This window comes from Entelurus aequoreus, linkage group LG18 (assembly GCF_033978785.1).
Source record: "Entelurus aequoreus isolate RoL-2023_Sb linkage group LG18, RoL_Eaeq_v1.1, whole genome shotgun sequence".
Lineage (NCBI taxonomy): Eukaryota > Metazoa > Chordata > Actinopteri > Syngnathiformes > Syngnathidae > Entelurus > Entelurus aequoreus.
In genome coordinates, this window is record NC_084748.1 from 35,852,049 (window position 1) to 35,879,574 (window position 27,526).

The 27,526-nt window shown below is 37.2% G+C and overlaps 1 protein-coding gene across 4 annotated transcripts in view; it reads right to left on the reverse strand.

The window, feature by feature from the left end:
• Window positions 1–4,969: 4,969 nt before the first annotated feature.
• rnf24 (ring finger protein 24) overlaps window positions 4,970–27,526 on the reverse strand; it is a 78,083-nt gene continuing 55,526 nt past the window's right edge. For all 4 annotated transcript variants that reach the window (XM_062027087.1, XM_062027090.1, XM_062027089.1 and 1 more), the window contains 4 exons: window positions 27,331–27,373; window positions 24,881–24,922; window positions 18,556–18,635; window positions 4,970–12,040 (listed from right to left, as the gene is read on the reverse strand). In XM_062027087.1, coding sequence (XP_061883071.1) covers window positions 11,899–12,040; window positions 18,556–18,635; window positions 24,881–24,922; window positions 27,331–27,373 — 307 coding nt within the window. In that variant the 3' untranslated portion in view covers window positions 4,970–11,898. The remainder of the gene's footprint in view (window positions 12,041–18,555; window positions 18,636–24,880; window positions 24,923–27,330; window positions 27,374–27,526) is intronic.

The following is a 27,526-nucleotide window of genomic DNA, read 5'->3' on the forward strand; positions in this document are numbered from 1 at the left end:
GGTCGTGGAATTAACACATTATTATGCCTAATTTTGTTGTGATGCCCCGTTGGATGCATTAAACAATGTAACAAGGTTTTCCAAAATAAATCAACGCAAGTTATGGAAAAAAATGCCAACATGGCACTGCCATATTTATTATTGAAGTCACAAAGTGCTTTTTTTTTTTTTTAACATGCCTCAAAACAGCAGCTTGGAATTTGGGACATGCTCTCCCTGAGAGAGCATGAGGAGGTTGAGGTGGGCGGGATTGGGGGGGGGGGGGTTGTATATTGTAGCGTCCCGGAAGAGTTAGTGCTGCAAGGGGTTCTGGGTATTTGTTCTGTTGTGTTACGGTGCGGATGTTCTCCCGAAATGTGTTTGTCATTCTTGTTTGGTGTGGGTTCACAGTGTGGCGCATATTTGTAACAGTGTTAAAGTTGTTTATACGATCACCCTCAGTGTGACCTGCATGGCTGTTGACCAAGTATGCGTTGCATTCACTTGTGTGTGTGAAAAGCCATACATATTATGTGATTGGGCCGGCACGCAAAAGCAGTGCCTTTAAGGTTTATTGGCGCTCTGTACTTCTCCCTACGTCATAAAAAAGTCATAAATTTTACTTTTTGAAACCGATACCGATAATTTCCGATATTACATTTTAAAGCATTTATCGGCCGATAATATCTCTAGCTGTAACATAAAAAAATGTGGAAAAAGTGAATACTTTCTGGATGCACTGTATATATATCCTATGTGGTGGTATGGTCCGTTTCCAAATCAATGTGTTTCATCACACTATTGCTGTTTGCCATCACAAATGTGGTGAAATCTTTGCGTCATCTAAACCTGAACTATTTATTTATTTATTTTTAGACGGCAGAAATATCCAAAAATGCTTGTGCTAATCCTGCTGCAACTCCTGATCATTGGTGAGCTCCTTCACTCGTAGCTCCATTCTCAGTTTACAGCCACACGACTGCTGCTTGTTTCATTCTTGTCAATTGTTACTGTTGTTGTCTCAAAGCATCAGCAAACGGCCAAACCACGCCTAAGGCCGCGACGACCAACGCTGCCACGGCCGCCAGCAAAGGCGCTACTGGCAACGCGCCGACCACACCCGGCAACAAAGTGACCACACCCGGCAACAAAGTGACCACAACGGGCAACAAAGTGACCACACCCGGCAACAAAGTGACCACACCTGGCAAGGCAGCCACCACAGCTGGCAACAACGCGACGATAACTGCCGCTCAGGGGAACATGACGACGGCGTCGAGCGCCGCCTCGCACACGTCGCTGAGTCACATGGGCGGCGCAGTCATGTGCCACCTGGGTGTGGCGCTCCTTAAATACCACACCATCTAAACGTCATACACACCTACTGTAATTTATTTGAAATACGACGCATGCTGATAGACTGGAACACATATCTAGATGACACTGCATGGTTGGATATTGTAATAATAATAATAACAAAATGAATTAAATAATATGAATATAAACAAATCTGTTCCAGTGTCAAACCGGTGCCATTATTTACTGTCTTTGAAGTGTAAAAAGAAGTTAATACTTTTGTGTCTAAACCAGGGGTGTCAAACGTACGGCCCGCAGAGAACAGGTTTTATGCGGCCCGCGGGAGTTTGTGAAATATAAAAATGAGCCGAACTTTCGGAATGAAAGAAATCGCTTTTCTAAATGTGTCCACTAGATGTCGCAATAGCAATTCTTTGTATCTTATGCTACAAATGAAAAAAAAAAACACGTTAGTGCACAAGTTAAGGAAAATGATCAAACTACATAAATAACATCCTGTATTTTGATATAATTTTTTTATCTTGATAGATTGAAAATTAACACCAATGAGTTGACTGATGAACATTATCACGTTATTTATTTAGAAAGTAAAAATAACGACAAAAAAAGGTAAAATACTGTTAACCACAACATGTAAGTGTAAAAAAAAATACAATATTATGATTTGTACATTTTCAGAAAGTGCTTCTTCTATTTTTAAACAAAGAAAACAATCTGAAGTTGTCTTTATTTTTAAGTTATCGTGCCGTGATTTTACCAGTCCGGCCCACTTGGGAGTCGATTTTTCTCCGTGTGGCCCCCCCATCTAAAATGAGTTTGACACCCCTGGTCTAAACAATTCTGTACTCACCCAGATTGTACCGAGCAGCCAGGACAGAGACGTGTGCGCCACTTCTTCATCTTTGGTTCTATGGTTATCATTACACTTTTCTTCTTTTGTCATCAATGGGGCTCTTTTCACACACACACATACAAAATTACAAGTCGGCTCAGGACCACAACAAACGTATCGATTACTTACTTCACTGCATTGGGGGTTTTGTTGAATGGCGACAGCCTCGAAAATGGTCACAATCTGACCCCTGTAATTACTGTCAAGTAGCTTTGGGATGAGGTGCCTATTTCCTCTCATCTAGTACACAAAAACATTTAAGGCAGTATATACTTTATTTAACCCACGATTGGGAAATGATGTGGTTGCAGTGCAGATACAAAAGGTCCACAAAAATAAGGTAAAATCACATGAAAACAAAGGACATAAAATACGTTAAAAGGGCACACAGCTGATGCAACTAGCTGCCAGTTCAGTGGCTCCATTTGTACATACAGCTACAAAGATAAAATTACATGTTTCAATTATTTCATGTTTTTTCTGGATATTGTTTGTTACATTGATACAATAAACTTACCAAATAAATGTAGGCTGTGCATATTTTAATCTGTATGGGGGTCAACTACTTATTTCCCCCAATGAATATACCTGTATTGTCTAAAGTTGCAATGACACCCTAAGGCCTCACGATGACGCCATAGTACAAACCACTGCTCTCCCAACAGTTTTTTTTCCCCCTCTCTATTTTTGCAAAGTTTGTGTCCTAAACATACAATCACTCATTTAAAAGAAGCAATTTGTGTTAGGGAAAGTACTGACTAGCCCAAATAGTTAAATAAAAAAACAAAGTGCACCATTTCGGGGAGGGGGGGGGTAAAAAGGACTCAAATCTTTTCAAAACTTGGAAACTTTTATTACAGATCAAGTCACATGCGATTTTTTCCTCAAAACAAATAACCATGAAATTAGCAAAAAAAAAAACAAACAAACAAAAGAAACAAAAACAAGTGAAGAAAAACAACATTATCTCCTCAAAATAGCAATATACAAAAATAGAGCTTACAATACTGTACAGCTATTATTGTTATCATCTCCAAAAATATTCTGCTGCAGAATTATTAGTTTTTACAAACAATGTCTGTGAAAGTCCACAAACAGTGTTAACAAATACCTCCGTAAAGGTGCTTATACTGTATTTATACATACATATATATATATATATATATATATATATATATATATATATATATATATATATATATATATATATATATATATATATACATACACACAGTACAGGCCAAATGTTTGGATACACCTTCTCATTCAATGCGTTCTCTATTTTCATGACTATTTACATTGTAGATTGTCACTGAAGGCATCAAAACTATGAATGTACATGTGGAGTTATGTACTTAACAAAAAAAGGTGAAATAACTGAAAACATGTTTTATATTCTAGTTTCTTCAAAATAGCCACCCTTTGCTCTGATTACTTTTTGGCACGCTCTTGGCATTCTCTCGATGAGCTTGAATGAGGAGAATGTGTGTCCAAACTTTAGGCCTGGACTGTATGAATGTGTGTTGTTGTTTGTGTATTCAAGTGGGAGGGGCACAACAAAGCTACAGAGAAATATTTAAATAAGACGCGAGGCGTGCCAGTGAGAGTGTCCTATTATTGTTTTGAAACGACTTTTACGTAAAAAGTTAAGTGTAAATGTCCCCCTTTTGGACGCTGCAGGTACTTATATTTATATTCATAGGGATATTTCTTTGCTAGTGAGGACTTTAGTTCACATTTCCATTGGCACTTAATTCTGAAGTGGGACGTAAGTTAACATTTCAGCGTTTTGAATGCACGACTAATGTGAACGTGACAATAGCGTGCGTTTACATTCTATGGTGACAAGGTTGAGGACTTGCGCGCTACAAATACTGGAAGCGCAGAAACACTCCCTGGTGGTTATTTGGTCACATTTGGCCGGTGGCTCATGAGGTGAGAGGAAACGAAGCGTCGGAGACGACCCCTAATGTTGCCGATTTTGTTTCTAACGACAAAAAAATACAAATGAATGATGAACGTGTGGTTCCTGGCACTGTCACAGCAGCAGATATTGTTCCGAAAAAAGGCAACGGTCGACAGTGACTTGTTCCAAGTAAGTTGACACAATCTGTAATTGGTTCGCAATATTCACAGGCAAGAGTTTGGGGTTTAGTTTTCAGCTAATTACAAAAAGACCTCCAAAGTAGAATGTTCCGATAGTGTTGTGTCATTCATTCCAACAGTATTTATAAAACGCCACTAGGTGGCAAATACCTTCCTGTTCCCAAGGCCTGCAATAAACACTACGTGGTTGTTTAGAGCTACAACCACTAGGGGGTGCCACAAGATCAAATGTTTGTATATTACATTGAGGGCCGAGTCTAACGCTCTAAATAGTACATGCAAACTATAAAACGGTGTGTACAGTCAGTGGGTATGTTGGGCTGCTATGTCTGTATGTATTCCTGACTATAAGCCACTACTTTTTTCCTATGCTTTGAACCCTGCGGTTTATAAAACAGTGCAGCTAATGTATTATTAGCTAATTTGTTATTGTTTGTTCTGTGGCGCTATCTTTTGGACGAGTTCCCTCACTGCAGGTAATGCGGGGTAAACGTCTACGGTATTTCCTTCTCTTAGAGCAGGGGTCCCCAACTCGGGAGCCGCATTGGGTTAAAAAAATTTGGCCGGGCTGTGTGTGTGTGTGTGTGTGTATATATATATATATATATATATATATATATATATATATATATATATATATATATATATATATATATATATATATATATTGTCTTTATATTCCAGCTAATTAATCCCTTTTGTCATTTAACATCAATTAACATTGATGTTCATCAACATTTAACATTGTCAGCGGCTAGGAGACACAGAGAGTAACAAGCGGTAGAAAATGGATTAGAAAGGAAAGATACAATTTAAAAAAAATTAATAAAAAATAAAATAAAATAATTAAAACACTTTTTTTTAACTTGGGACTTCCCATGGGCCGGATTTTGGATGCTGGGGGGCCGGATCAGTTTGTGGACCCCTGTCTTAGAGCGTTCAAGTGGAAGTATAATTGCCGTACCATCTTCTATTCGCCCATAACGTTTCTACTCGTATGGATTCTTCAATCATCACTTCAAGCAACGTTTGTAAGTTTTACAATATAACAAAAACTATTCTTACTTACTAAACCGTCCCATGTGTTTTCATGCATATTTGTACGTGTTATCGTAATGTAATCAAGCTAGTGTCATTAACATGAGCTAATATGCTAAAACGTTTACGAATGTCTGTTTCAGTATATGACTTCTGTTTTGTTTGAGCCGCCATTTTTTTTTGTCATGAAACAGGCACCGTTTGGAAACAATTTAGGTATGTAAACAAACATTTACAAAATCTTTCGTACTGGTATATACCTGTGGCTTATGGTCCCGGTGCGGCTAATATATGTAAAACATTTTTTTAAATTTGTGCGGGCGGCTTGAATTGCGCTCTATAGTCCGGAAAACATTTTTTCAATTAAGGTAAGTAAATAAACGGAGAAAATCTTTCTGTGTAAACTCATTTCACAACGATATATGTGGCTTATAGTCTGGCGCGGCTTATATATGGAAACAAAATCATTTCAAAAATTTAGTAGGTGCACTTTATGGTCTGGAAAATACAGTACTAAGACTGCATGTATAATTAATAACAAGTACTAATGTATTGCAGACCAACCTATTTAAATAGATGTTACATTCACCGCGGAGACACTCATTTCCCTCCACATTCATGACATCATTTGGTCCAACCTGTGGCGTTTTGTCATGTTGCTGACATGCGGCACACAAATATGATATGAACCAAAAAGGTTGTATTGAGGCGCGATCTAGACCAGTGTCTTGCCAGAGGCTCACCGTGGGGCCGCCAAAAATAGCTGTTTTTCAGCTGTGGTCCTTATGAGCAGCAGCGGTACTCAGTTGTAATACAATTTTCCACAACTTGTGGCAGCGATGACAATCGCAGACAAACAGAAGTCTTGAGTTAAAGTCAAAGAGTTGAAGTTTTTAGGCGGAAACATTTTGACTAAAGTGGTGAAGCTGTATTTTCATTTGCATTTACATTTTTTGGAAAGTTTAGTTTAGAAACATATGTAGTATTCATTTAGAATATTTTAGCCCAACAATTGTATGTAAATGTATTTTTCATCAGCTATTTATGAATCCCTTCTTAAGTACTTTTTTCGCTAATCAGCCTGACCTAAGCCTAAGGTTTATGTGTTAAATAAATAATAGACGTTGTGATTAACACATACAAGCGTTGTCAGGTTAAACCGTAATTAGGTTAGATATAGTAATTGAATATGATTGAAATCAAGAGTAAGACTATTAAATCAGCGTTATGTGGTGGAAAAGTTGGGCCCCGAGGTCAAAAAGGTTAATAACCCCTGATATAGACAACAATCTATTTTTAGTACGTTGAAGGTGCGCTCTGGGAGGCCGCTGCGATGTTGTGATGGTGCGTCTGGAAAGAAAATACATATTTGAAAATGTTTTTTCATACAGGAGGTATATTGTAGTAATATATTACTTGTTTTAGTCAGTCCATTAAGTCATTCAGAGGCTATACAACTATAATATGATAATGCCAACTATATAACAAATTAAAATAATTTTAAGTTTATGAAATTAGAACAACTCGAAGGTCAACCAGCGACACAGAAAAGATTCTGGTAAATTTTGTATTATCCTAAATTATACACCACTCAAACATGGGCGATTTATGGCGTTTTTAGGTATTTGATACAAATGTAATTGAAATTTTAATCTACAGTCACTTCAACGTTTGCGTCTTTTTTTTTTTTTTAAAGCTTATTCTACGCATTTTTGGCCTAAATGATCAATTTTCAAGCATAAAATGGCTAAAAGAACTAAAGAATGGCAATACTATAGTAGTATTGGCCACTAGATGAAACCAAACCAATCAGAGTGCGCTGTTCAGTATCGTGGCTAATGATTGGCTCAGCCTCAGGACACATTACTACCGTATTTTTCGGACTATAAGTCGCAGTTTTTTTCATAGCGACTTATACTCAGGAGCGACTTATGTGTGAAATTATTAACACATTACCGTAAAATATCAAATAATATTATTTAGCTCATTCACGTAAGAGACTAGACATATAAGATTTCATGGGATTTAGCGATTAGGAGTGACAGATTGTTTGGTAAACGTATAGCATGTTCTATATGTTATAGTTATTTGAATGACTCTTACCATAATATGTTACGTTAACATACCAGGCACGTTCGAAGTTGGTTATTAATGCGTCATATAACGTACACTTATTCAGCCTGTTGTTCACTATTTTTTATTTATTTTAAATTGCCTTTCAAATGTCTATTCTTGGTGTTGGGTTTTATCAAATAAACTTCCCCCAAAATAGCGACTTATACTCCAGTGTGACTTATATATGTTTTTTTCCTTCTTTATTATGCATTTTCGGCCGGTGCGACTTATACTCCGGAGCGACTTATACTCCGAAAAATACGGTATATTGGATTAAAAGAGTGTAATGATGATGATGTGGGTGTTATTATATGTCGAGAGGGCTCTTTAAAATAATTAAAAGGTCCGAAGCCATTTTTTTTAATGCTCTGGCTATGAAAATAGTCGATGCTTTCCTACTTTGCGGAAATGAATCTACCACGGTTAGGCCCGAAACCAATTAACAGCGATAAACCAAGGTTTACCGTACCAGAAACAAGGTGTTACCATTTGCACGTGAATACTCAGAAATGCAATAAACCACATGATAATAAAAAAAAAAGAAGTGCTAATACAAAATTTTTTTGTTCAAACACAGAAAAAACTATCAGTGATAACTAGAGATGTCCGATAATGGCTTTTTTGCCGATATCCGATATTCCGATATTGTCCAAATCTTAATTACCGATTCCGATATCAACCGATACCGATATATACAGTCGTGGAATTAACACATTATTATGCCTAATTTTGTTGTGATGCCCCGCTGGATGCATTAAACAATGTAACAAGGTTTTCCAAAATAAATCAACTCAAGTTATGGAAAAAAATGCCAACATGGCACTGCCATATTTATTATTGAAGTCACAAAGTGCATTATTTTTTTTTAACATGCCTCAAAATAGCAGCTTGGAATTTGGGACATGCTCTCCCTGAGAGAGCATGAGGAGGGTGAGGTGGGCGGGGTTGGGGGGTGGGGTTGAGGTGGGGTGGTAGGGGGTTGCACGGGGTGTATATTGTAGCGTCCCGGAAGAGTTAGTACTGCAAGAGGTTCTGGGTATTTGTTCTGTTGTGTTTATGTTGTGTTACGGTGCGGATGTTCTCCCGAAATGTGTTTGTCATTCTTGTTTGGTGTGGATTCACAGTGTGGCGCATATTTGTAACGGTGTTAAAGTTGTTTATACGGTCACCCTCAGTGTGACCTGTATGGCTGTTGACCAAGTATGCTTTGCATTCACTTGTGTGTGTAAAAAGCCGTAGATATTATGTGACTGGGCCAGCACGCAAAGGCAGTGCCTTTAAGGCTCTGTACTTCTCCCTACGTCCGTGTACACAGCGGAGTTTTAAAAAGTCATACATTTTACTTTTTGAAACCGATACCGATAATTTTGAAACCGATACGATAGTTACCGATATTACATTTTAAAGCATTTATCGGCCGATAGTATCAGCAGTCCGATATTATCGGACATCCCTAGTGATAACCACAAGTTGTTCTGTGTGTGTGTTTGTCTTCATCTTTGTGTACTTTACAGATTCTGCCTTGAAAAATGGTGTCAGTGGCTAGACAACCGAAGTTTGTCTCGCACTTGTCAGTGTGGAGCAACCTTTTTAATACAGGCTATTTATACTGTATATTTGTTGTTGTTGCTGACATGCGGCTGCTCACATAACAGGTCAGCACTTTTCGTGAGAGCAACTAACCAAACAAAACAAAAAGCAGCGCATAGAGGCCCAAACAAAAAGTACCATAGATAAAGAGAACGAGAGGCGAACACTCTAGAATGCTGCACCCTTTAAAAGAGGAACGAGTCTGTGCGTGGTGTGTGTGTGAATGGAAATGCCGCTTCATTATAACCAGTGGGCGCTGACTCAAGCAGAGGTCGTCTTAGCTAATGTGCTAGTTTTAATTCAATCATTGGGTGCATAACATGTACCAAAGTAATTAACTATAAATTAACAACTAAATTACACTATGAATACATTTTTAGTTGGTATGCAGGTCTCATTTATGGCTTGAAGCACATCCCATTTTTTTTTTACTGTTTCTTAAACCCGAGTTCATCTTTAATACTGGTTTAAATATTCACATTATATCAACTTGTAAGTCAAAATTGTGCTTATGACTGTGCTGAAGCTATTTTTTAAAGCAGTCAGACAACGTAATTAAGTCCTTCAATCAAAACACATACTGTATGTCCTCAAAGCGTGGCCACCGCTTTAACAGACGCCACGCCCCGAATAATCGCCCAGCGCGTCGTCCACCTGACTAAATAAACGAAGCACCTCAAACAGACAAAACAGAGCAGACGTGGCATCTGTAAAGCTGGAGTTCACAGTGGGGTTTGAAAATGTGCTGCTGCGTAGAGAGATGCAGCTTCTCGGAATGAATGATTTGAAGAAAAAACAAACAAAAAAAAGTCTCTTTACCCGTGGTTCGCCCTGCTGTTGAGAAAATAAAAGCGACTCAGCCACTGTATGAGGAAGTACAATAGTTAAAAAAATAAAAATAAATAGAAATAAACAGATGAAGCTGGTTGTGTGTCATTCATTCACGTCAAAAATGAGTTTAAAGAGGACCTATGATGATTTACTTAATGTTACAATGTTGTTAAATGAGGCCAAAATCATACCTTTCATGCATTTGTGCGGTTTTGGATGCTTTTAAACATTGTTTTTAAACCAGGCCATTTGTGACGTCACACATTGGCCAGAACAAATTTGGACTGGCCGTTAAACAGTTACTAAAAAGACCTCTTTATTAGCAAACTTTTTGATCCGCAAACTTTTAAATCGAGCCAAATACGCCTGTGTGTGAACGACAGGTGTAAAAAACAAAAAAAAGATTTTCGAATGAATCGCAAATCTTTTTTGTAATGATTCTTAATCATTTAAAAAAACATAAAAATCTTTATTTTTTAATCTGTCTGTCCAGCAACTCAGGCAAATCACATTGTTGCTGTAGATGTACAAATTTACTTTAGAAAAGAGAAGTCTGAGATACTATGCTTGTTGCTTTATTTGTATTTGAATTTCTAAATGTTTGGGTAGAATTTTATTAAACAAAACCAATTTTCTTTTTAGCAATATTTACATTTATTACAGAGGTTTATCTATTTTATGAAGGAATTGATTTAGAATTGTTTTAAATCTTTTTTTTTTGTATTAATACATTTAAAAAAAAAAATCAATTATTAAAAATATATCTTTTAGGCCATCTTCATGTTTACTTACTACGCGTATAAGTAATTAGTCAGCAACCAAAAGGAGGTTTTGTAACCTGTAACCTGTTTTGAAAAGCTTTTATTATAATTACTATACCAAGGTATTTGTAATGCTCCATTTGTAGTGTAAAAATGCTCATTGTCATTTCTGTATTATTATTTATTTCGCTAACTGCTTCTTTGCCATCACTTTTACCATCATATTTGTACATATCCTATTTGCTGATGTTGCTCTATTGTTGTTGTTGTTGTTGTTATTGTTTTGTTTGCTGTTGTTGTTTTTGTCTCTTTGTCTAATCCCCTCTTGTCCCCACAATTTCCCCCTCTGTCTTCCTTTTTTTCCTCTTTCTATCCCCTCCTGCTACGGCCCGGCTGCACCAAATGATAATATAAATACATTTAATAAAGTCAAATACAAATACGGCAACAAGAGAAGTATCCTACACTTCTCTTTTGTAAAGTAAATCTGAACAGCCGATATGGGCATCTGCATCAACAATATGATTTGCCTGAGAAGCTGGACAGGACAAAAAAAAATAAAGATTACTATACCAAATAATACATTGCGAGGATCGGTTTGAATCAAGAATCGTGTTGAATAGAGAATCGATTCTGAATTGAATTGTGAGGTGTCCAAAGATTCCTGCGTTAGACAGGTAAGTGTTTTTAATATAGATTACAACTATCATAAGTCCCCTTTAAGTTCCCGAGATGAGTTTCCTTCAAAGCAAGTGTTAGTTTGTCCCTTGTAAGATTTGTTATCATAGCAGTCAGTGTTTACAGGTGGCTAAATATTGAAGACGGAAGTAATAGCTAATAAGATATTTAAAAAAATACCTTGCTACTACAAGCAATAAAGTCTTGATTTCTCGTAAAGTGCTTGTTAAAATAAAATACAATAAAATAAAATAAAAAATTATTTGATTATGTATTGTAGCTCATGGCTGTTTTGCTTTTCTTCTTTTCTGCTCTTCAGCTGGTGTCCTCAAAAAAGTTATTTGGTTGTGAGAAGACCATGTGTGATGTTGAGTGGGCGGGGAAAAAAACATCAACTTTCCTTCCATGTCCATGAAGAGCAAGAAAAGTAAGTCCAGTCGCAGCGGGTATGAGAAAGATCCTTCTATGAGCCGGTGTGAAGATTAAGAGAAGTTGGCTCAGAGTGTTTGTCCCAACAAAGTGGACCTGTACAGCTGTCAGTGTTCATGTACGTGTGTGTATCATGTCACCATCATGTTGGCTTTCAGTCTACTAGACCAGGTTTTCGATGCCGGGCAGAGGCTGCTGGATTGGCACAGGCGCTTCTGTGGTGCCGGCCTGCTGGGCCAGCTGTAAAACGGGCATATTGCACAGCGGGCACACCTTCCTCACCTCCAGCCACTTAATGAGGCACCTGTCACAAGGAGAGACAGGTAATCAATTTGTTCCAGGGTCAAACTTTGCATCACACAGCCCTTTTTTTTTTTTAAAAGTAATATTTGAACTAATGCTGTAAAATGATACATTTGTAAAATTCAATTAATCAAACTTTTGAATTACAATTATCGCAGTAGTTGCTTGCATAATTTAAAGTATCTTAAAATTGACAGATATTTAATTTTATTGTTAAAATATCACAAACATTTTAAATAATACTTGAATTTAGAGCTTCTTCATCGATTAATTCGATCAGAATAAAGCTTTGATTTGTATTTTATTTCTTTGATGATTCGTTCAGAGGCAGTGTTGGTCATACCAATGCTGATAATAATACTGAAAATTTTAAAATCATTTAATGAATACATTTTTGATCACAATTATAATCAGGCAAAAACACAGAATGGCAGTGTAACAATATCAATTACATATTAAAATAATTTCCTCATTGCCTTTTATTACATACAATATTTTGATAATAATCTATTACTTTTTTCCTACGCTTTGGCTTATAAAATGGTGCAGTTAATTTATGGATTTTTTTCTTCGCTAACGGCCATAATGTTTTCATATTTGACAAAAACTTTTCATATACACCGGCAGAGACACTAAAAAGGTGTGTTATTGTTTGTTCTATGGCACCATTTTTTTTAAAACAAGTTTGCTTACTGCAGGTGCTGCATGTTGAAAATGTACTTCCTGTTTCGCGCCTTGAACTGCAAGTACATCCCGTTTTGTCTACCTTTCATCTATAGCGATTCTGCTCGAAAGAATTCTTCATTCATGACTCCAAGCAACATTTGTAAGTTTTACAATACAACTAAACTATTCAAACTTACTAAACCGTCCCATGTGTGATGTATGTAGGAGTGCTTTCATGCATATTTGTACGTGCTATCGTAAAGTAATCAAGCTAGCATCATTAGCATTAGCAAATACGCTAACATGTTTACAAGTTTCTGTGTTAGTATTATTGAATTACAATGGCATTCTTTTTGTATTGTTTCAGTTCCGTAAATTCACCAAAACGTCACCGTGGACTTACTGAGTCTGTTTAGCTGATTGGAGAGATAGCTTCCGCAGCTAGTGGGTCTGTGACGATGACTTCTGTTTTGTTTGATCAGCCGTTTTACTGCTGTGTGACAGGCACCGTTTGGAAACAATCAAGGTATGGAAATAAACATTTAAAAAATCTTTTGTACCGGTATACTGTATATCTGCGGCTTATGGCCCTGTGCAGCTAATATATGTAAAACTATTTATTTCTTCTAAAATGTGGTGGATGCGGCTTAAATACCGGTGCGCTCTATAGCCCGGAAACAAACAAACAAACAAAAAAACAACTTATTAAAATAATTTTTACTCTTAAAGGCCTACTGAAACCCACTACTACCGACCACGCAGTCTGATATCAATATATATCAATGATGAAATCTTAACATTGCAACACATGCCAATACGGCCGGGTTAACTTATAAAGTGCAATTTTAAATTTCCCGCTAAACTTCCGGTTGGAAACGTCTATGTACGATGACGTATGCGCGTGACGTCACGACGGCAACGGAAGTATTCGTACCCAATGTGTCACCATACAAACTGCTCTGTTTTCATCGAACAATTCCACAGTATTCTGGACATCTGTGTTGGTGAATCTTTTGCAATTTGTTTAATGGACAATGGAGACTACAAAGAAGAAAGTTGTAGGTGCGATCGGTGTATTAGCGGCGGACTACAGCAACACAATCAGGAGGTTGTGTTGTGTTTGAGCTGGATACAAGACACACTACCGTGAGTACAGCTTTGGCTTCCAAACATTTGATTGCTTGCCCGTACGTGCGTGTCGCTATGTGCATGTCACGTAACTAACTTTGGGGAAATATATGTTTCTTGTCGACTCTGATGGCGGCCGGGGTGTCCTCGAAAGCTACAACGCCCGCCGCCGCTCCGTAGTTAGCTTCAATTGTTAAGCTTCGCCAAGCTGGAAATTATTAACCGTGTATTTACATGTTCGTGGTTTAATAGTATTGTTGATCTTCTGTCTATCCTTCCAGTCAGGGTTTTTTTAAATTTTGTTTCTATCTGCATTTGAAGCTGATGCTATCACGTTAGCTCCGTAGCTAAGTTAGCTTCAATTGTTAAGCTTCGCCAAGCTGGAAATTATTAACCGTGTATTTACATGTTCATGGTTTAATAGTATTGTTGATCTTCTGTCTATCCTTCCAGTCAGGTTTTTTTTAAATTTTGTTGCATTTGAGCCCGATGCTATCACGTTAGCTCCGTAGCTAAAGTGCGTCAATGATGTATTGTCGTGGAGATAAAAGTCACTGTGAATGTCCATTTCGCGTTCTCGACTCTCATTTTCAAGAGGATATAGTATCCGAGGTGGTTTAAAATACAAATCCGTGATCCACAATAGAAAAAGGAGAGTGTGTGGAATCCAATGAGACCTTGTACCTAAGTTACGGTCAGAGCGAAAAAAGATACACCCTGCACTGCCTCTCTAGTCCTTCACTCTAACGTACCTCATCCACGAATCTTTCATCCTCGCTCAAATTAATGGGGTAATTGTCGCTTTCTCGGTCCGAATCTCTCTCGCTCCATTGTAAACAACGGGGAATTGTGAGGAATCCTTCCTCCTGTGACGTCACGCTACTTCCGGTATAGGCAAGGCTTTTTTTTTTATCAGCGACCAAAAGTTGCAAACTTTATCGTCGCCGTTCTATACTAAATCCTTTCAGCAAAAATATGGCAATATCGCGAAATGATCAAGTATGACACGTAGAATGGATCTGCTATCCCTGTTTAAATAAAAAAAAATCATTTCAGTAGACCTTTAAAGTCCTCCTGTAACCTGATCCTTGTTGAACAAGTTTGTTAACAACTACAAAAACGACAGAAAACTATTTGGTGCTAATAAAAAATATGGATCTAATCATTGTGGTATCGACTATATAAAGATACCATACTTGATATTGTTACTGTCGATAGTTGCCCACCTTTGTATATATTCAAGAGCTCTAGCTTAGCGATTAGCATGGCTTCTTATATCCTCCTACGGCAGACCTGGGCATTCTACGGCCCCCGGGCCGCATCCGGCCCTTTGTACGTCCCTGTCCGGCCCGCGTGAGGCTAATCATAAATTACAAAATAAATTCAAAAATGTATCTATTTCGAGTGTGCAATACAATGGTGCTGCTTTTGTTTTGAAAAGCGTTATTTGTATTATTTCCGTGTGGACGTATGCTCGTGCGCGCAGCGGCAATCACAAATTACAAAATAAATTTAAAAAAACATCTATGTCGTGCGTGCAATACAACTGTGCTGCTTTTATTCTGAAAAGTGTTATTTATGGGCGTCCTGTGAGTGAAGGCGCATAGCGACAAGTGATGCCCGGTTATCCCCGAGACGCTAAAAAAAGAAAAGTTGATGACGAATGGCGTGTTTTCAACAAGACATGGACTGCCAAGTAAAGGTAAAGCAGTGTGCTTAATTTGTGGTACACAGGTTGCTGTGTTTAAAGAATATAGTGTAACGACCTGCTGAAGTTGATATTGTGTTCTTGAGTTGCGTAAATGAGGAGCGAGGATAGACGTACGTGCGTGTGGAAGGAACGAGATAAGTTGAGCTGTGTTCGTATAGCTTACTCAATAAAAGTTTAAAAAGAGCGTCAGACTTGGTGTGCACTTCTTTTGGACGCTACAATTGGTGGCAGAAGTAAAACTTTGCGCATACTGCGCTGTTTGTGTGCTCAGTCGGCTACGTCATCGGGAAGTACGTGCCACGTGAGGAGCTCGAAGAGAGAGAGAGAGAGAGAGAGAGAGAGAGAGAGAGAGAGAGGCAGTGTCTACAGGTGCAGCGCACGTTGCTTGCCATGGGGGAATTCCGCCCTCAATGAAGACTCCCAGGTTTGATGGCAAGGCGAACTGGGAGGCATTTCATCCCACTTCTGACATCAATTGTAGCGTCCAGAAGAAGTGCACACCAAGTCTGATGCTCTTTTTAAACTTTTATTGAGCAACTTATACTAACACAGCTCAACTTATCTCGTTCTTTCCACACGCGCGTCTATCCTCACTCCTCATTTCCGCAACAGCAACGCTTCCTCCTTCTTCGCCAATCACTTTACAGGCGTGCTACGTTCACAACAAAGAGGATGCAGGATAAAGTGACAGAAATTGAAATTTTTGTATTGTAATATACATCAGGAAGTGTTGTGTAAGAAAGTGTTAAAAATAAAACCATCAAAAGCCATCTGCTTTTGTATAAAGATAAGTTAGGTTAAATGAAAATATTATTATTATTATTATCTATCTTACGGTATATCAAAAATAATTTAAGCAAAATTTAATTGAAATATTGTCGGTGTGGCCCTCCAGCAGTGCTCGGGTTGCTCATGCGGCCCCCGGTAAAAAATAATTGCCCACCCCTGTCCTACGGTGTGTCGTGTAGCATGTTTAGCTATTTCTCGACTTCTAGTGATAATGATACTCTTAAGAAACGCAGTTTACACACCGCCACAGAGGCGAGGATTAGCAATGACATTACATTGCTTATGGGCGTGTTTTTTGCAGCTTGTTGTTGTCAAATCTATTGGCACACAACTTTATCGCGATATGACGATTGTATTAAGATCTTTATTGTCGGACAAATTTATATCATTTATATATACCGTATTTTTCGGACTATAAGTCGCAGTTTTTTTCATAGTTTGGCCGGGGGTGCGACTTATACTCAGGAGCGACTTATGTATGAAATTATTAACACATTACCGTAAAATATCAAATAATATTATTTAGCTCATTCACGTAAGAGACTAGACGTATAAGATTTCATGGGATTTAGCGAGTAGGAGTGACAGATTGTTTGGTAAACGTATAGCATGTTCTATATGTTATAGTTATTTGAATGACTCTTACCATAATATGTTACGTTAACATACCAGGCACGTTCTCAGTTGGTTATTTATGCGTCATAAAACGTACACTTATTCAGCCTGTTGTTCATTATTCTTTCTTTATTTTAAATTGCCTTTCAAATGTCTATTCTTGGGTTGGGTTTTATCAAATAAATGTCCCCAAAAAATGCGACCTATACTCCAGTGCGACTTGTGTTTTTGTCCTTTTTTATGCATTTTCGGCCGGTGCGACTTATACTCCGGAGCGACTTATAGTCCGAAAAATACGGTAGTAGATATATCGCGCTACCCTACAGCGCACATGAGAGCGGTTGTGTGTGGCGGCAAACAGTCATAAACAGTAAGAGACGTCTCTAAGAAAAACAAAGAAAGGGGAAAGAGAGGAAAGAGAGGAAAGGACCCCCATAAAATGAGAGCAGCTGTCAAAAGTTCCACAATCATTTCAAACTGTAAAAGAAAAAAACCTGCGGTGAAACGTTTGGCACGTCACAATAACACTACATCGACGATGCAGCACATGACCCGAAAGCACCCTGCACATTTACAGAGCAAACACACAGACACAAGGTACAAGTCTGCTTTGGCAGCTCGCGCTATTTAAATATTTTTGACTTGCATAACAAATTATTTGTTTAGAGTGACACATGAGGACAAGCTAGCATCTGCAGTTTGGATGCTAACGCTAAGTTGTTTTTTCCAAAAAATAAAACACCACCTTTTAGAAAAGTGCTAAATATATCTAATCCATTACTATTATTGTTATAAGTTAATGATTATTTGCAAAAAAAAAACCAAGTTTCTCAGTTCGAACAATAAATATCTTGTCTTTCCAATCTATTCAATTGAATATAAGTTGAAAAGGATTTGCAAATCATTGTATTCTGTTTTTATTTACGATTTACGTGCCAACTTCACTGGTTTTGGGTTTTGTACATTATATACATACATATATATACATATATATATATATATATATATATATATATATATATATATATATATATATATATATATATATATATATATATAGAGTTGTTTTATATGCAGTCGGCTTTCGGCCCTCGATCAAACGTTTTAAGCCTAAAAAAAAAAGTTTGGACACCCCTAATCCAAACGTTCTAGTGTATATAATTTTCACATTTGCAGTGCAACACAACTTTGGGTTCTCTGCCTAGCCTTGCACACATACGAGAGTTTTTACAGTGTGACAAGTCCAGCAGCAAGTGGGGAGAAAACTAGGCCAAGGGAGGTGTCATTCAGATATAAACAACTTTGTAAAAAAAAGTGGCCAGAGTCCAGTGTGTATGAGTATGTTTGTCAAAGTGCACGTGTGGGAGTCATGCTGGCAACACGCAGGTAATCCTGTCCTAGGCAGTGATCCGTTACACCTGTATTTTTGGTACTTAATAGTTTTTTTGAGACAATAATTGACCTGTATGTACCTCACAGGTATGCACCCTCTGGGCTGTTTTGAAAGTGTTGTTTTACTTAATTCCAGAACTGTATGGATCCACGTGTTCTTCTCTGTGTTTGTGTGTGTGTGTCTTCATGAAGAATCAACAAAGCCTTGTACTTACTTTCTATGAAATGCGTGTTTGCACGGACAAATCCCCAACTCGTCTTTCTGTTTGAACTCCTCCAAGCACACCGCACATATCTGCAAGAGAGCAGGAGGAGACTTAAGACACTTTCTTTTCCCAAAGACATCAAACTGCTTTTGCGTGACTGGATAAAATAATATAGCTGGAAAGAAACCTCCTGAAGAACGGACGCTAAAACTGCGCGCAAGTTCTGTTACTTTGGTGAAGTTACTGTGGTTTCCGAGTTGGAGGGACTGAAATACCTTCAGACAACAACAACAAAAAAGTCTTGCAGGTTGTCACCCCTTGTCGGTCACAACTATTTTTGTTTCTTACACTACTCTAAAAATTGCACCTGTACAGTCTGTCACTTCGTACTTACACTTACACAAAAACAGCATTCATTACTGTTGACCAACTCTGTTTATTACCTCTAAGTGGCTTTGGACAAAAGGAAGTGTAATGTGACACCCACACACATTCAATGGCGGAGAAGCCATCAAGAATCCAACAATAGATTACTGATGCTTAGAGATTTGTCACCGATTCTCCACATGTGAGTAAAATTGGTTTTGTAAATTCTTCCACAAGAAAATATGAGTGGAACACAAGCCTGCAGGCTAGAATGAATGCATTTAGGTCCTGGTACCATAGATCTTGTTTGACGGATATGATGGACTGGATAGCAACACCCGCTTTATGAGATAGGCTAAATAAAAATTTATAGTGGAGAAATGGGTGGCCACTATTCCCTTACAAGAGTATTCAAACATATATGGACACAAGTGTTGAGACACTAGCTATTGCAAAAGTAAAGAAAATATTGTATGTTGTAGATATATGTATATATGTTAAGGCTGCAGCTAACGATTATTTTTCTATCGATTAATCTATAGATTATTTTTTCGATTAATCGGTTAATCTATAGATTTTTTCGATTAATCTATAGATTATTTTTCCTTTTACCGATTATTTTTTTATTCAAAATGAAGATGAAAAAATAAATGTAGGCCAGTTTTTTCAAAAGGCATGGCTTTTATTTACAAAAAAAAAAGAAGTATGGCCACTCAGTCAACATTGACAACAACATGACTAAATATTCTGTAACAATGTAAACATTTAAAACTTTTAACATTTAACAAAATTAAAAGTAGCTTATTTGCTTTTTAATGTGCAAATATAAAAGTCAACATCCAGTGCAAATCTTAATATTTTGCAATAGTATAAGCATTTCAAAAGTAAAAGTATTGCTTATTTTGCTTTAAAGTGTTCAAAAATAAAGATAAACATCCAATACAAAAAAGTGCAAAACGAAATATTCTGTAACAACAGTGTAAACATTTCAACAAAAGTGAAAGTATTGCTTATTTGCTAAAATGTGCAGAAATAAAGATAAACATCCAATACAAAAAAAGTGCCAATCTAAATATTCTGGAGCACTGTAAACATTAAGTATTGCTTTTAAAATGTGCAAAATAAACATCCAGTCCAACACAGTACACAATAACCAATTCTACTCATTCCAGTGAGTGTCTAACAGTTGTAATGAAGAAAGGTTAGCATGTCTACATGCTCTGGTTCTTTTCATGTTTACAATATTTCCAGCAGCTGAAAATAGGCGCTCAGAAGGGGTCGATGTGGCTGGAACTGAGAGCTAATTAGCCTTCACCTCAAGCCAGGACTGCGAGTGAGCTGAGCTGCAGTTTAAGTTTCTAGAAGGTCAACGGGCTCATAGTGATGTTACTAGTAGTTGACTGGGAGGTGTTTATTATCATTTGGGGAGAGTCCGCTGCCTGATGCTCAACTGCTAAACACCTATCTGCTAGACGCTGAAGCGCTGACTACATGCGCTCTGAATACGCACTGCTGATTGGCTGGTAACGTTTTGAATACGCACTGCTGATTGGCTGATAATGCTTCGTGTGTACCAATCAGATGGTTGTGTGGGTGGGACAATGCTGCGGGCTGAGACAGAGGCAGAAGGAGCAAAGTAGCTTGTTAAGACTTTAGCTTTAGCTTAGAAACTCGTTCGGTACACCCCCGTACCGAACCGAAAGCCCCGTACCGAAACGGTTCAATACAAAACACGTACCGTTACACCCCTAGCAGATACAAATGACACATTCATGTTTTTGTGTAATGATGACAACGTATGCTCACGCGGACGATTGACTAGTTGATGGTTTTCTTTTCAAATGTTCGTTCATAGCCGTTGTGCTGCTATGATAGGCCATTTCCGCTCGACACAGTGTGCATACAACAACATTATTAGGCCGTTTATTGAAATACTCCCACACTTTTGACGACTTTTGGCGTGCTTTTTCTCCCTCGCTCGCACCGCTCGCATCGTCTGCTTTGATCGTCTGCTTTGCGCTTCGCCATGACGGTAGCGTGACGTAAATATGCGACGCGTCGACGCACAGAAACGGTGTCGACGTATATACGTAACCGATGACGTCGACTATGTCGACGCGTCGTTTCAGCCTTAATATATGTACATACTTATATATGTATATGTATTTATATAACATAACATTTTTATATACTATTATTATTAATAAACATACAGTAAGTAATAAGAGGGGTGGGAGTACATAAGTTTTTACTTCTTCTCACTTCTTTTCGCCTAGCATGGCAGCTCCCGCCATCAGTGTGTGTGTGAATGGGTAAATGTGGAAATACTGTCAAAGCGCTTTGAGTACCTTGAAGGTAGAAAAGCGCTATACAAGTATAACCCATTTATCATTTATTTATTTATATGTTTACATTAATGTTTATTTTCATTTCCTGTTTCTTTTTACTTTTTATTATTACTATTATTATTATTATTATTATGGTTTTTGTTATTCATTCTTGAATGGCTTTTTTGTTGTTTTTTTGCAAAATTTGTTTATTTTTGTTTTGTCTACATATTCGAAATAAACATGAAAACAAAAAAAACAAACAAAAAATTGTGTTTTGTAGGTTAACTAAAATACTTTCTCTGATATTTGTGGTAGATTGGTCAGAAGTCACAGATGTTGAACCTGCTGGCTCGCAATCTTGGTTGAAGGTCATTACAAAGTAGGGCTGGGCGATATGGCTGAAAACTGTATCGCGATATAAGTGTTTTATATCGACGATTATTGATATTTTTGATCTATATGTATCTATATTTTTTAAACGTAACCTTCCATTTGATTGTAATCCCCTCAACTATTAAGGCAGAAGGGAAAGGAAATGTCAACACAACCATGGAAAAGACTTCACATTGAATCACATTGAACACTTACCAAAAACATTTTAAAATGAAGGTGCAAAAATAAGGAATACGTAAGAAATGCTTAACAGAATTCAACTGCCAGACAACGAGATGGCACAACCAAAACTTGATAGCTGATACTGTTACCTGATTGGCTGTTAGCTTGTCATTCCCACTGATTAGTGATTACTGTGATTAACATCCCGTTTCTTCCGACAATTTTTTTTTTTTTATTGATACCAATTACATGTATATTGTGATACATATTAATATAATTTTATCACCCAGCGCTTTTACAAAGGAGATTGACGGTTCATACACACCAAAGTCATCATGTCTTTATGGATGTTGCACTGGGCACCATCATGATGGCACAGAAAATGGTCTCTTACAGACTGTTGATTAATTGAAATGAAAGGTGTCTCAAACGTTTGTTGTCCATATAATGGTTGGTATATAGGAGGCATTTAATCTAATCTACAATGACTTCAACATTGTACAAAAGTCCAGTCAAAATGTATATGTCTACTCTTGCGTCTTCAGGATTCTCCCCCAGCATGGTTCACGAAACTAGGTCGTCCACCACTAGGTTGCTTGTGTTTTTGTGCAAGTAAAATAAAGGTTGTAGTATCTGTTGCTGAGGTGACTCACATGATAACAAAATACAAGTGATAACAAATAAGAAAAGCCTGAAGCTTGTTGTGACAGTTGCATACAAAGCTGATAACAAAAATATATACAACAGCCAAATGCGGATGAACAACATATCCTTAAAGGGCCAAGAGCTTTGGTTGTTTTGAATCCACCATTGTCAATAATAAAAGAGGCCTCATATATATATGTATGTGTGTGGGAAAAAATCACAAGACTATTTCATCTCTACAGGCCTGTTTCATGAGGGTTTTTTCAATCATCAGAAGATGAAAAAAAAAAAAAAAAATCTCCTGATGATTGAGGAAACCCTCATGAAACAGGCCTGTAGAGATGAAATAGTCTTGTGATTTTTTCCCACACATACATATTACGCTCTACCACGGTATCGAGCACTATTTTTTTTTGGATAATCCAATTGAGACATATATATATATATATATATATATATATATATATATATATATATATATATATATATATATATATATATATATATATATATATATATATATATATATATATATATATATATATATGTGTGTATATATATATGTGTGTATATATATATATATATATATATATATATACACACACATATATATATATATATATATATATATATATATATATATATATATATATATATATATACACACACATATATATATATATATATATATATATATATATATATATATATATATATATATATATATATATATATATATATATATATATATATATATATATAGTAGCAACAGACAGGTAATAACAATATATAATATGTATAATATTTACTGTATTTTGGTAATTTTAAGCATTACCGGAACTTTTACTCAGCGCATTTATTTCCGTTCCCATAGCAACACACTTTCGACTTCCGGCAACAAATTTGTTCCTACTTTCAGAAACAAATAGGTGTGTGTTCTAATCATGGCAGACAACAAAGCTAATATTTTTGGATAAACGAGGATTCACAACCTTATCTTTTTGAACCTGAACATACGGAGGATGAACTGCTGCTTATAGAAGCGAGCACGGAGCGAGGCTAGAACGTTGGAGCAGATGGAAGCCGAGAGAGTAAGGTCGGCGTGACTTGACGCAGTAAATGTGGAACTGGGAGCCAAGCAATGCAAACATAAAAAGCGTGCTTATCGAAAATCAACAGGAAAAAACCTTCCCCGGCCAGGCTAGCTTACGCAGCTATTGTTCACACACTAAACCGGCAGATGCTTCTGCTTCGTCTCAAACTTGCTAAAAGTAAATTGTACATTTTAAATCGTGCATCTCTCACCTGGTAGTAGACAAATGTGGCCATGGACCGACAGGCTGGTCGACTTTGACATGGCAAAAAAGACACAAAAAGATGCTAGTTGCGGCAACTTTTTTAACCCTTTGTAGGGATTGTGATTGATTCTTCATCTAAACGGGATTATGTGAGCGTCCCGTCGGTCGGCATCCCAGCGAGAGTTGAAATATTAAAGTGAGTGTTAGTTTTTAATTATGGTTTAATATGGTTCATTTGTATGTTTAGGACCGAGCAATGCTGCTGATGCTATAGTGTGTCAATAAAGCTGCATCCGTTTAGTACTCGGCTTCAAAAAGTTATTGCTCACCCTCTTTGTTTTCGGGCTCAAAAATGTTAAGTTGTGCATCATATTTTCCCCCAAAGTAATCGTTGTTGGCTCTCACAAAGTCTGCTTGATTAGCATTGTTGTTGATGGGAAAGGGATCTGCAGTTCCTCCCGCTATGTCACGCGATCACGTGACTGGCTTGCTCACTATCTTCTCTAAACGGCTTGGGAATCTCCGTGAGATTAATACTATTTTGATCATATCTATTTACTCGCAAACGTTGGAAGTCTTTTGGTGTCATAAATCAGATATATATGATAATAGCTTCAACATAAAAGCAAATAGTTTTTCCCATTATACTGGTACTTTAAGTAATAATTCAATAAAAATCACAAACGCTAACATCGCAAAGTTGTAATATGTGCTCATTTTCGTGTGTGTCTGGTCAACATTAGGTTTTTATTTTGGATTTCTATATGAACTAGTGGAAATAACACTGCAGTAATGCGCAACACAAATGCCACATCCTCAGGGCAAAGCTTTTTTAAATTTTTTATAAGTTATGTCTTAAAATACATACATATGAAGGTGCATCCCATTTTCTACTAGACCCTCCTACTAACCAGTACATTTGTAAGAGAAACAAAAAAAAAAAAAACAATACACCTAGCTCATACTGTAGCTCATTTAAATCTTAGTGATCAGTGCATGGTGAACTTGTCAGGTTACATTACAGGACGCCCTGCCCCCTGGATAGCTGCTTGTTAGTACCCATTGTTGCAGAGAACATCTTTGATAATATGAAAGTGTCAAGTGAAGGGAGCAGAAGAAGAAAGGTAAGTGCTTACTTACCTCATGCAAATTTAACTCTTTGACCTTTTCCTTCTGAATGACCTGAAAGGCATACCAGATGAATAAACATTATAATGTCTGTAAAGAAACTTCATAAACGCTCAACAGTGAGGCACAAATATGCAGTTTATGAGCAATATAAATTATGTCAGGAAACCAGTAATTAATCTCATCACGGTTTGTTTGTGAATGTTTTAGGATACAAGCGCTCTTATGGCTAATTAAGTAATTTTTTAATTGAGTTTTGAACAATCTGAGTTATGAGCCTCCCCACTACTAGTTGGCGTCGCAATTGTTGTAAGGTCTACCTCAAAAAATCTGGTCTTACTCACTATCATTAGCTTCTAGCTAGAGATCGAAATACCTTTGTTTTTTAACCATTGGTAAGGAGAAGGTTGGAGTGAAGCACAGTGCTGAGAAGAAGGAGCTGAAGATATTCATTTAATGACATTTTAAAAAATAATTTAAAACATGAGCGTAGCTGACTTGGTGACGTACTTCAAGGGTAGCACTGCCAGTCCGCACCATACTTAAGCAAATATGTTAAAATAATATCTAACCGGTGGACATTTATCTATGAAAATATGGAGAAGCTGCTGGCAAATGATGTACATTATTATTACATTACAAAACTACTGTAGTTGTTTGTAGTACACTCGATTGTATTGTTTTTTTTATTACAATATCACTTGCCTAAAGGTGTGTTTTTCTTTTTAAAAGGCATATTACATGTTAAAATTGTGGAGATTAAATAGATTTCACTTCATTCTAATGGGCAACGTTGTTTTGAGATTAGGTGTGTAACGGTACGTGATTTGTATCGAACCGTTTCGGTACGGGGTTTCCGGTTCGGTTCAAAGGCGAACCGGAACGGGTTTCCATACGGACATATTAAGTAGCGTACTGCACGTTGTGTAAACAATGCACACTGAGGCACAACACACGGCATGCTAGCAACGACCGGGCTACTACAACATATAAAAGCCAGAGCTGGAAGACCCTCCTGCCTCGTTAAGATCTCCCGTTTGGGAACACTTTGGCTGCGCGGTGCGGAGGACGGAGGTTTGCCGACATTGTTCAGCAGCGGTAAGACATGCTTCTGCCAACACGTCAAACATGCTAACCCATTTGAAGCGGCACCACCCCCAAGTGAACATCGCTTCAACAAAGATAAAAACGAGCAAACAGCTCCCACCTCTTACTGCAATGTTAGCCAGGCTGGGGGGGAAAAAAAGTTAATCTGAGGCTGAGCTGACTTGAAACTGTTTAATATTGCACTTTTTATATGTGGAAGAAAAGTTTTGTCATTTTATTTAATCTGAGCAACAACTTGAAGCAGTTTAATGTTGATTAACGTGGACCCCGACTTAAACAAGTTGAAAAACTTATTGGGGTGTTACCATTTAATGGTCAATTGTACAGAATATGTACTGTACTGTGCAATCTACTAATAAAAGTCTCAATCAATCAAAAAAAGCACTTTATATGTGGAAAAGTTTTGTTAAGAAACCATTCTGAGCATTATCTTATCTAGTTTTTATTTTATATATGTTGACCACATTAACCCTGGCAATGGACCCTGTGTGTATATGTATGTTTTGCCATTGTTTACAAATTTGGTAAATAAATAACCCAAAAATTTATATTTTGTTGCTTTCTTACTGTACCGAAAATGAACCGAACCGTGACCTCTAAACCGAGGTACGTACCGAACCGAAATTTTTGTGTACCGTTACACCCCTATTTGAGATACATGTGTTTTAAGTTACGAGCTCACGTCATAGAACCATGTAAGCTCGCAAGTTGAGTTGCTACTGTAATTTTTGCTTTTGCCATTTGAGTCATACATTTTGCCACCACTGTCCCAGAATACAAATAGAAATGTTCCATCGTTTCTATTTTTTGTTGAAAAAAACACAGAAACTGCAAATTTAACTCAGAGTCTCATCTGTTTAATCTTAAAATTGCTTAAAAAAAGAAAACAAATCTTAAAATTGTTCCAGTTTTAATTTTTTTGTTAAATTTAACTAAATTATGCCTAATGTCACACTTATTTTAATTGCAGGGAACGGAACCTTATTGTCTGTTGCACATCGCTCGTCAACGCAGTATTTCTATACTCAACACGTTTTATGTTACCTCAAGCTGTTTAAAGTAAGTGCACTTTGAATGTTTCTTAATACTTGTTATTTGCGTGGGTATCGGGACAAGAATCACAAAAACTCCTTGAATCCTTGAATTAACAGTTGGTCCAGTTCTGTGCTCTACTGAACGCTGGACCCCGACTTAAACAAGTTGAAAAACTTATTCAGGTGTTACCATTTAGTGGTCAATTGTACGGAATATGTACTGTACTGTGCAATCTACTAACAAAAGTTTCAATCAATCAATCAATTGTATGGCGAATACATCTGCTGTGTGTACTGTTTACAAAGGACTAGAGTGCTTACTTGTTTGTATGCATAGAGCTCTTTGTGTGCCTGGTGTCGTAACCTGGGGAGACGTAAAGACAAAGCATCTTCTCAATTAGTAAGTGACCGTCACATTCTCCACATCATTACAAAACCATTTAGACATCCTGGGGAAAAAGACAGAAAAGCATACTTGAATGCCCTTTCGCTGTCAAATACTTGCCTCGTGGCACTC